Source organism: Rhinopithecus bieti, unplaced genomic scaffold (assembly GCF_001698545.2).
Source record: "Rhinopithecus bieti isolate Rb0 unplaced genomic scaffold, ASM169854v2 scaffold_8675, whole genome shotgun sequence".
NCBI lineage: Eukaryota > Metazoa > Chordata > Mammalia > Primates > Cercopithecidae > Rhinopithecus > Rhinopithecus bieti.
The window spans coordinates 4,682,831-4,694,389 of NW_016806447.1; the positions used below are offsets into that span (position 1 = coordinate 4,682,831).

The following is an 11,559-nucleotide window of genomic DNA, read 5'->3' on the forward strand; positions in this document are numbered from 1 at the left end:
TTTGAGACGGAGTCTCGCTCTGCCGCCCAGGCTGGAGTGCAGTGGCCGGATCTCAGCTCACTGCAAGCTCCGCCTCACGGGTTCACGCCATTCTCCTGCCTCAGCCTCCCAGGTAGCTGGGACTACAGGCGCCGCCACCTCGCCCGGCTAGTTTTTTTGTAGTTTTTAGTAGAGACGGGGTTTCACCGTGTTAGCCAGGATGGTCTCAATCTCCTGACCTCGCGATCCGCCCGTCTCGGCCTCCCAAAGTGCTAGGATTACAGGCTTGAGCCACCGCGCCCGGCCTAGAAATAGCAGTTCTATAGAGTTGTCTGGGAAGGTGATTTCTGAGCAAAGGTCTAAGGTGGTGAGGAATGCGCGGGGGAAAGAGCATTCCAGGCAGAGGGAGGAACACATAGAAAATCCCCGAAGCAGAAACTTGCCTGGACTGTTCAAGAACCTCAGGAGGCCACTGTGGCTGCAGAAGAGAGAGCCGGGGAAGAGTAATGGAGGTGAGGGGGGTGGACTTTTATTCTTCTGAAAAAGACAGGGAGACAGCAGACATAGGAATGACATAACCTGACTTGTTTTTTTGTTTTGTTTTATTTTCTTGAGACGGAGTCTCGCTCTGTAGTCAGTCTGGAGTGTAGTGGTGCAAGATCAGTTCACTATAACCTCCGCGGGTTCAAGCGACTCTCCTGCTTCAGCCTCCCAAATAGCTGGGACTAGAGGTGCCCACCACCATGCCTGTCTAATATTTTTATATTTTTAGTAGAGATGGAGTTTCACTGTGTTAGCCAGGATGGTCTCGAACTCCTGACCTTGTGATCTCCCCACTTCGGCCTCCCAAAATGCTGGGATTACAGGCATGAGCCACCACCCCTAGCCCTGACTTGTATTTTTAAAATAATCATTCTGGTTGCTGTGTTAAGACAGTGTAGGTGGCCAGGGCCAAAGCAGGGAGACCAGTCAAGAGACTACTGCAATAGTCCAGGCGAAAGACGATAGTGGCTTGGAACTCTGATGGTAGGGTAGAGGTGGCGAGAGATAGTCAGTTTCTGGCTCTATGTCAGAATTCAATCCTTCCCCTCTTCCACATGAATGTAACTCATTGCAGGAGGAGCTGAGCTGATATATTCCAGTAATGACAGGATCAATCAGTACCATCAACACACCTGCACTTAGTCATACTTTACTGAGACAATCACATGGTCCTCCCATGCTAAAGGCAAGGAAGGGTTTAATAGAGTAGACAGGAAAGAGAAAAGTAGCTCAATATTTGCAGGAGGAACAAGTGGGGATGATGAAAAGCAGAAACAAGGGCAGAAGTTGGGTGAAAAAGGAAGAATCCGTGCATAGTCCCAGGAGCAGTTTACTGGGGTTACTTTTGGAGTCTTGGGTGATTGGGGTTGTTAAGCAGTAAAGGTAAGGACCATTTTCCCTCACGAATATCAGCGTGGTTTTCTTCCCTCCCTCCGCTTCCTCCCAGTAGCAGCTCCATGCTCGCTACGTCTTGAACCTTTTGTATGAAACCAAGAAACATCTGGTGCAACTGCCAAACATCAACCGGGTCTCAACCTGTTACAGCGAGGAGATCACAGTGTGTGGTAAGAGCCAGTCAGAAATAGCTTTCCGTGCTAGACTCAAACAAGAACGCTCTACCTGTGTGGGGATGCAAGAGGAGTGGCTGCAGGGAGATGTGACGATAAGCCAAGTTTAACCCCTTCAGATTCATGATTTGCATATTCACTCCACATTTACTTAAAGAAGAGGTGATGGTGCAGCGAAGGGGACCACGGAGCTCAGGGCCCAGCCTCTGCTTTATTTTCCCAAGTAATTCATATTGACTCAAACGCATGTTCTTCATTCAAAACAAAATCTCTGCAAATAACCAGACCCTCCTTGTTAGAAGATGGTTTATTTAATGGTACTTGAGAAAGCCCCGATGACTAGCAAATTATTCCTCCCATCCACACACATTCCTCTCCTGGAAAGAAGTCCTGTTAATGGCTGTTTTCCCCATCTTATGTTTCCAGTGATTTTTAACATCCACTGTAGACTGACGTACCACACCTTAACCTAGTGGAGGGAGGCTCCAGTGCACGAGGGATTGTAACTGGCACTGCTGGGGGCACCTGCAGCCTGCAGATAGGTCTTGCTTGCCTTGCAATGTTCATAAACTTTTAAAAATGGTATTTCAACATTTGAAATTTGTAGGATTTTATATTAAGGTCTAGATTTTGCTTTAAAAGTCTTCTGAAAAATCTTCTAACACTGGCTCATAAGTGAGTAGCTGCTTCCTACTTCAACATGGGCAAAATCTCTCCAGTTCTCATCTAGGTTTGCAACTCTGCATTGTTCTGTCCCACCTTTGCTTCAGTAAAAATGTAGCTCATTTACTATTTACAATAATCAGGCAGAAAAAATATTATGCCTTCTGCTTTTTTTTTTTTTTTTTTTTTTTGAGACGGAGTCTCCCTCTGTCGCCAAGGCTGGAGTGCAGTGGCCGCGATCTCGGCTCACTGCAAGCTCCGCCTCCCGGGTTCAGGCCTTTCTCCTGCCTCAGCCTCTCGAGTAGCTGGGACTACAGGCGCCCGCCACCAGGCGCGGCTAATTTTTTCTGTTTTCAGTAGAGACGGGGTTTCACCGTGTTAGCCAGGATGATCTGGAGCTCCTGACCTTGTGATCCACCTGCCTCGGCCTCCCAAAGTGCTGGGATTACAGGCGTGAGCCACCGCGCCCGGCCGCCTTCTGCTTTCAATACTATCTCTGCAATAAGGAGAAGTTATATTTATCCTTATCTTGTATATGGAAAACTTAGTAACTGTAGGGTTTTGTTGTCAGATTCTTCTGGGTATTTTCTTTCTTATAATAAAAATTAGAAGCACTGGTAAGGAACAATCAGAACTGATATTCTTTTTCTATCTTTGTTAGGAGACTTACATGGCCAATTGGATGACTTAATATTTATATTTTATAAGGTATGAANGACTACACGCGCCCGCCACCTCGCCCGGCTAGTTTTTTGTGTTTTTTAGTAGAGACGGGGTTTCACCGTGTTAGCCAGGATGGTCTCGATCTCCTGACCTCGTGATCCGCCCGTCTCGGCCTCCCAAAGTGCTGGGATTACAGGCTTGAGCCACCACGCCCGGCCTATTTTTCTTTTTCAAACCCTTGTGTCGAGGGCTGACTTTCAGTAGATCACAGCGAGGGAGCTGCTCTGCCCAGTACGAAATCCCGACCCAGAAGCAGGTCATCTACGAACGGTTTAATGTCAGATTCCCCACGAATGTGAGCTGCTTGACGAGCTAGGGGGCTGCCGCCTTTCCCGCCGCACCCGGTTTCCCAGGAGGAGGGACTCTCTAATTGGCCCCGGGTCCCTGTGCGCTTGCGGGGCTGAACTGCCCGCCGGCCGGGACGGCAGGAGACCGGCTATCCCAGGCCATTGGGAGACCGGCTATCCGAGGCCACTGGGAGACCGGCTATCCGAGGCCAACAGAGGCTCCGAGGCCAACCGAGGCCCCGCAGCTCTGCCCTATGGTTCCGCCTGGGCGGGATTCTGACTTAGAGGCATTCAGTCAAAATCCCACAGATGGTAGCTTCACCCCATTGGCTCCTGAGCCAAGCACATACACCAAATGTCTGAACCTGCGGGTTTGGCAGCAACAGATCATCAGTAGGGTAAAACTAACTTGTCTCATGATGGCCAAATTTTTTATATTTTTTATAAAGACAGGGTTTCACCATGTTGGCCAGGCTGGTCTCGAACCGCTGAGCTCAAGTGATCCACTCACCTCAGCCTCCCAAAAGTGTTGGTCTTACAGGCGTGAGCCACCGCGCTCAGCCTAAAATACTATTTTTAATAATATTTGCTACTCTGCTGCAGCAAATACATAATAGAAAAGTCAGCACTGTATTATATTCTAGTAAATTTTTGCAATCTATTTAACAAATATAAAATGTTCGATTAATAACTAGAAGGGGCCAGGTGCAGTGGCTCATGCCTGTAATCCCAGCACTTTGGGAGGCCAAAGTGGGAGGATCACTCGAGGCCAGGAGTTTGAGGTCAGCCTGGGCAACATAGTGAGGCCCTGTCTCTTAAAACATAAATAAATAAATAACTATTCAGCAACTGATTTTCTTTCTTCCACATAAATAAAACTGATTATTATCAAAACAACCAAAGGCTATTTTCATATATATTTTAGTTATAATGTGTAGAACATATAACAAGGGAGATGAGTATAATTTTTTTAATGGAATATTACTTTCTACATATACTACATTTCCCAAAGCATTTTCCTATGCATTATCTTGTTTAATCCTGAGAAATCTATGGCAGGCATTATTATTTCTAGTTAAAGATAGTGTGGCCAGAACTTAAAACTGGCCTTCGCATCACAAGTTTGGTGCCCTTTGCTCCACACCACATGGCAACACTCAGGCTTTGTCTAAAGGAGCATCTCATAACCTTAGCCTCTCTGAAAAGGAAATATAAGATCAATAGAAGTTATTTCCATCATTTACTGATGTTTCATGCTTGAGGAGACCTAGAAAGCACAGAATTGGTGTTAGACATGATGTGATTGTCAAATGCCTATTGGTTTTAACCTAATTTCCTATTTCCTTCCTCCCATTCATTCTTTGACTGGTCTCCTTGTTGAAAAGAATGGCCTCCCATCACCAGAACGGTCCTATGTGTTCAACGGTGACTTTGTGGATCGAGGCAAAGATTCAGTAGAGATCCTGATGATTCTTTTTGCCTTCATGCTGGTTTACCCCAAAGAGTTCCATCTTAACAGAGGAAACCATGAGGACCATATGGTGAACTTACGGTACAAGTCAAAACATGCTTGGGTAGTTGATGTTTGTTTGTTGTGATTGTAAAATGTTATTTCTCCAGAACTTCTTATTTGTTAAATGACTTTAAAACTAGTTTTCCAATTTTTTAAAAAAGCAGAATACACAATATATAACATTAAAAAAACTTTTTTTTTTCTTGGAGACAGAGTCTCCCTTGGTCACCCAGGCTAGAGTGCAGTCATGATCTCAGCTCACTGCAACCTCTGCCTCCTGGGTTCAAGTGATTCTCCTGCCTCAGCTTCCCAAGTAGCTGGGATTACAGGCATGCACCACCATGCCCAGCTAATTTTTGTATTATTATTAGGGACAGGGTTTCACTATGTTGGCCAGGCTGGTCTCAAACTCCTGACCTCAAGTGATCTGCACCCCCTTAGCCTCCCAAAGTGCTGGGATTTACAGACGTGAGCCACCGCACACAGTCAGATTTTTTTTGAGATGGAGTTTCACTCTTGTTGCTCAGGCTGTGCAATGGCGTGATCTTGGCTCACTGCAATCTCCACCTCCCAGTTTCAAGTGATTCTCCTGCCTCTGCCTCCCAAGTAGCTGGGATTACAGGCACCCGCCGCCTTGCCCGACTAATTTTTTTTTTTTTTTTTGTATTTTTAGTAGAGATGGGATTTCACCATGTTGGCCAGGCTGGTCTCGAGCTCCTGACCTCAAGTGATACACCCGCCTCGGCCGCCCGAAGTGCTGGGATAACAGGCATGAGCCACCGCGTCCAGCCCAGAATTTTTATTTTTTTATTTTTTTTGAAACGGAGTCTCGCTGGGTCGCCCAGCTGGAGTGCAGTGGTACAATCTCAGCTCACTGCAAGCTCCGCCTCCTGGGTTCACAACATTCTTCTGCCTCAGCGCCCCGAGTAGCTGGGACTACAGGCGCCCACCACCACACCTGGCTAATTTTTTGTATTTGTAGGAGAGACGGGGTTTCACCGTGTTAGCCAGGATGGTCTCGATCTCCTGACCTCATGATCCACCCACCTCAGCCTCCAAAAGTGCTGGGACTACAGGCGTGAGCCACCGTGCCTGGCCCAGATTTTTTTTTTTTTTAATTTACACATTATTTTACTATTCCAATGAAACCNAGTGCTGGGATAACAGGCATGAGCCACCGCGTCCAGCCCAGAATTTTATTTTTTTATTTTTTTTGAAACGGAGTCTCGCTGGGTCGCCCAGCTGGAGTGCAGTGGTACAATCTCAGCTCACTGCAAGCTCCGCCTCCTGGGTTCACAACATTCTTCTGCCTCAGCGCCCCGAGTAGCTGGGACTACAGGCGCCCACCACCACACCTGGCTAATTTTTTGTATTTGTAGGAGAGACGGGGTTTCACCGTGTTAGCCAGGATGGTCTCGATCTCCTGACCTCATGATCCACCCACCTCAGCCTCCAAAAGTGCTGGGACTACAGGCGTGAGCCACCGTGCCTGGCCCAGATTTTTTTTTTTTTTAATTTACACATTATTTTACTATTCCAATGAAACCATTGAATTTGTTTTTGCATACACATACTCTATCATATAAACAATAGAGATTCATGATAGTAAAGTAGGAGATACAGATAAGCAAAAGGAAGAAAATTAAAATATCACATAATTTATCTACCCAGGGATAATAATTGTAAACATTTTGGTGATTATTCCTCAGTCCCTTTTCTATGTACTTAAGTACATATACCCAGAATATGCATTCTTCCGAAAATGTGATTATACCCTGATTATGGTCACCCAATTTACTCTAATATCTATTTGTGCTTCTAAATCTAGATATGGCTTCACCAAGGAAGTGATGAACAAATACAAGGTGTGCTGCCTTTAAAGACAAAAGTTTCTCTTAGTTCAGATAAGTTGAGTGAATTATTTGATGACATTTTGTTCATCTCATTTTTTCCAGATACATGGGAAGGAAATACTAAGAACCCTGAAAGATGTTTTCTGTTGGCTTCCACTGGCCACTCTGATAGATGAGAAAGTTCTAATTCTTCATGGTGGGGTGTCAGACATAACTGATCTGGAGCTTTTGGACAAAATAGAGAGGAACAAGGTAGTGGTTAATGAAATAATACAAATTTCACCATAATGCCCAGTCTCATTTCCAACATAAATGTTGTCTTACATGCTGACTGCAGTCAAACTCATCATGGCTAACAGTGTGGAGGCTGTTAAGAGTATGGAGGCTGGGCACAGTGGCTCCTACCTATACTCTCAGCACTTTAAAAGACAGGAAGATTGCTTGAGACCAGGAGTTTGAGATGAGTCTGGGCAACATAGCAAAACCCTGTCTCCACAAAAAAATTAAAAACTTAGCTGGGAGTGGTGGCATGGACCTGTAATCTTAGCTACTTGGGAGGCTGCAGTGAGCTCTGATTGCCATTGCACTCCATCTTGCCGGGACACAGCGAGAACCTATTTCTAAAAAAAAAAAAAAAAAGATTGACAATCTGCAGTTGGGCTAGGGGGCAAGTGTGCTGCAGTCACTTTGTCATGTCTACCATGTACATGCTAGTGGGGAGTAGCAACCAGTGCCGCGTTATCTGCCATTGGATCTAGATAATTCTAAACACTACCTCTCAATCATTGTCACCTAAAGAGCCTATGTTTCCCAAATAATTCATATTACCTTCAATTAAAGTCAAGAAATACGTATTTAGTGCCTACTACTACATTCAGAGAGGGTGCTAGTTGGCAGAGAAAAAGATGAAGATCAATTTCAGTTAAACTCAACAAGTATGTTTCGAGTGCTTACTATGTGCAAAGAAAGTGTTAGGGAGATAAAAAGATGAAACAGAGATGGTGCCTGCCCTAAAGGAACACACAATAACCAGAATGCGTTGGGGTTGGGGGTGGAAGAGTGTGAGACAGAATGTGAGTGTGAGACAACAATAGATTTCTATTTCCCATTTCATTTTGGAAATGAAAACCTAGAAAGCAAAGGTTCTATTTTCTTTCACTTAACTCTTAAACTTGACTCATCCCACACAGGAAATGCTGCTACAACATCCATAACAACATTTTCCTGGGAAGTTCCAAAGACAGGGAACTCATCACCACACAATCAGTCTACTTCAACTTTGGGCAATTCTAATGGATATGGATATGAAAGTCTATGTATATGAGACGTATATGAAATGAAAGAATATGGCTTTAGAGTCAGACAGACCGGGGTTTGAATCCTGGAATAGGCAATTGTTGGCTGAAATGGTGGTTTGGTTCTATGAAGTTGTCCAGAGACCCAGGTTTCTTGTTACTCTGCCACCCTAATGTGTGGTTTCTAGACTTAGATACTATTTAGCAAGTAAGGATACGACTCCTTGTGGTTTGGCAACTAGAAACTTCTGTGTGTCCCTGTACACCCAAACTCAGTGTTTTCACTTACACATCTGTTTTATCTTTTTCTGTTTGTTTGTTTTTGAGACAGGGTCTTACTCTGTCACCCAGGCTGGAGTGTGGTACCATGATCACAGCTCACTGCAGCCTTGACCTCCTGGGCTCAGGCAATTCTCCAGCCTCAGCCTCCTGAGTAGCTGAGACTACAGTCACACACAATCATGCTTGGCTAATTTTTTTTTTAAATTATTTGTAGAGGGCCAGGAGTGATGGTTCATGCCTGTAATTCCAGCACTCTGGGAATCGGAGGCGGGTGAATCACGAGGTAAGGAGTCTGAGACCAGCCTGACCAACGTGGTGAAACCCTGTCTCTACTAAAAATACAAAAATTAGCCAGGCATGGTGGCGCGCACCTGTAATCCCAGCTACTCAGGAGGCTGAGGCAGGAGAACCGCTTGAACCCTGGAGGCAGAGGTTTTGGTGAGCTGAGATCATGCCACTGCACTCTAGCTTGGGCAACAGAGCAAGACTCCGTCTCAAAAAAAAAAAAAAAATTATGCCGGGCACCATGGCTCACACCTGTAATCCCAGCACTTTGAGAGGCCGAGGCAGGCAGATCACGAGGTCAGGAGATAAAGACAATCCTGGCCAACATGGTGAAACCCCATCTCTACTAAAAATCCAAGAAAATTAGCTGGGCGTGGCAGCACGCGCCTATAGTCCCAGCTACTCGGGAGGCTGAGGCAGGAGAATTGCTTGAACCCGGGAGGCAGAGACTGCAGTGAGCCAAGATCACGCCACTACACTTCAGCCTGGCAACAGAGCAAGACTCCATCTCAAAAAATTTATTTGTAGAGATGGGGTCTCACTATGTTTCCCAGGCTGGTCTTGAATTCCTGGGCTCAAGTAATCCTCCCACTTTGGCCTCCCAAAGTGTTGGGATTATAGGCATGAGCAGCCACCCTTAGCCATCAGTTGTATCTTGATGTTTCTCACAAACTTTCAGCTCAAACGTTCTGACCAGCTGCTTGTATGTCTGGAGGCAGAGACAGCAAGCCACAGCAGAGCAAATTATCTCATGGGAAGAATCATGTTTAATTTTGTAAACAGAGAAGAAGGAACTCTGGGAAAGAATGCTAAAGAAAAGTTTATTTTCTGTGGCTTAGCAAAAAGCTAACTTCCCAGTGTTTGGTTTGCAAAGCTCTGGAGAGAGGGTGATGTAGCAAATGATACAGTCCAAGGACTACTTGGGAGAGAAGTACAGAGAGGTATGGGCTCCAGAGGCAGACTATCTGGATTCAGTCCTGGAAGAGTCTTAGTATTTTGTGCCTCAGTTTTCTTATCTGTACTATAAAAGATGCTATCTTATAGGATTGGTATGAGGGTTAATCAACTAATTTACAGAAAGTGCCCAGAACAGCGCCTATTTGGAAAAGACTGAAAACATAATAACACTATTAATTTCCTTAAGTTAGGGATGCTGCTTGAAGCAGATAATAACATCCTTAAAATAAAATTACCTGGGCCGGGCACGGTGGTTCATACCTGTAATCCCAGCACTTTGGGAGGCTGAGGAGGGCAGATCACAAGGTCAAGAGATAGAGACCGGCCGGGCGCGGTGGCTCAAGCCTGTAATCCCAGCACTTTGGGAGGCCGAGACGGGCGGATCACGAGGTCAGGAGATCGAGACCATCCTGGCTAACAATGGTGAAACCCCATCTCTACTAAAAAAAAAAAAAAAAAAAAAAAAGAGATAGAGACCATCCTGGCCAACATGGTGAAACTCCCGTCTCTACTAAAAATACAAAAATTAGCTGGGCTTGGTGACACGTGCCTATAGCCCCAGCTACTTGGGATTCTGAGGCAGGAGAATCACTTGAACCTGTGAGGCAGAGGATGCAGCCAGCTGAGATCGCACCACTGCACTCCAGCCTGGTAACAGAGCGACACTCCATCTAAAAAAATAATAATAATAAAATACTTGAAAGTCGGAAGAGGTAGGACTGGTGGACTGGCCCTCACTGTGTGCCAACAAGGAGCAAGGAGGTGGTTATGAGTTGGTTTACATTTTGTGGATTTGCACTATGTCCAAGACTGGAGCTGCTTAGAAAGTGATTAACACTTGTCCAATATCAGAGAATAGCTCTGTTCTATTCTCTTCACTCTGGACTGTCCTTCAAACATCAGTCAGCTCTGCTGCCCCTCTCTGGGTGTCCTTCTTTGTTCTTGCCCTAAGCCAGTCCACGCTGGGACATGACTTTCTTGTATCACAGTCCGTAGATCTATTTGCAGAAAATTCTTGTTCTTTGGTTACGAGCTGAGCTCATACAGAGTTCCCTTTGTGAACAAGCCCTTTGTTGTGGATATCCCATGGAAGTCTTCCCCCTCGGGGTTCACCATAGCACTCAGGAACGCCAGGAATGGCTGCTCTCTCTTTTTGCTCGTTGATCCAATCTACTTTGTGGCCTGACCCCTCTCTTTCCTGTGATCAGAATTCATGCCACTTATGTCCTCAACCCAGCCCCGGTGTCATGATGACCACAAGTGAGAGGAACTATTCAATCCCCTGTGGCAAGGAGTGTCTTTCTGATTAGGTCCAGGCTGAAAAGAGGAGCTCCCTCCCCTCCCCTGTCCTTCCCCAACAGGTAAGATAATGGGTACAAGAGCACTTCCTCTAAAGTACCATTAAGTGCTGCCTCCTCTGCAGCAAGAGTCAAGTTTTTCCTCTTCCTAATTCTCACCCATATACTTTGATTCTTTTTCTTTGTTTTAGCATCTGTGGAATGACAGGAAAGTCAATGAGGACTGGCCTGAGAGAGAGTTGCCCTTTCCTATCCTTGTCTAAAAAAAAATCACTGGTCTCCTAGACAGAAATGATGACCTAGGTTAGTGTTTCTCAAATTATATGTGAAGGACCAGGTTTTATAAACTTCCAATTTGTTGCAGATCAGTACTTTTGTAAAATACAATAAATGTGAATTATTAGAAAAATGATAAGATAATATGTACAACAATTCCCCATGACATGTGGGAACCTACATAACAAACCTTCGCATGTACCCCCAAACCTAAAATAAAAGTAAAAAAATAAAAAAGAAAAAGGAAATACAAATAAAAGATACAAGCCCGCTGATCATGTGCTTGACTGTTGTGACAATATCATATTGCTATAAATGTTTCTCAGACTTACTCTCAGTGCTGCACTTACCTTGTCCTCAGCCAGGAACAAACAGTGAACAGACCAGCACTCGTCTGTGTGCACCAGTGTTTAGGACTCATCTGAGTATCAAAACGGCACTCTCAAAGGGCCTCCAGTTCCTTCCTTCCTTCCTTCCTTCCTTCCTTCCTTCCTTCCTTCCTTCCTTCCTTCCCTCCTTCCTTCCTTCCTTCCCTCCC

The 11,559-nt window shown here is 45.2% G+C and overlaps 1 protein-coding gene across 1 annotated transcript in view; it reads left to right on the forward strand.

The window, feature by feature from the left end:
* PPEF2 (protein phosphatase with EF-hand domain 2) overlaps window positions 1–11,559 on the forward strand; it is a 47,184-nt gene that overhangs the window by 13,114 nt on the left and 22,511 nt on the right. The window contains exons 6-10 of the mRNA XM_017876608.1: window positions 1,472–1,586; window positions 2,914–2,960; window positions 4,648–4,814; window positions 6,604–6,640; window positions 6,731–6,880. Coding sequence (XP_017732097.1) covers window positions 1,472–1,586; window positions 2,914–2,960; window positions 4,648–4,814; window positions 6,604–6,640; window positions 6,731–6,880 — 516 coding nt within the window. The remainder of the gene's footprint in view (window positions 1–1,471; window positions 1,587–2,913; window positions 2,961–4,647; window positions 4,815–6,603; window positions 6,641–6,730; window positions 6,881–11,559) is intronic.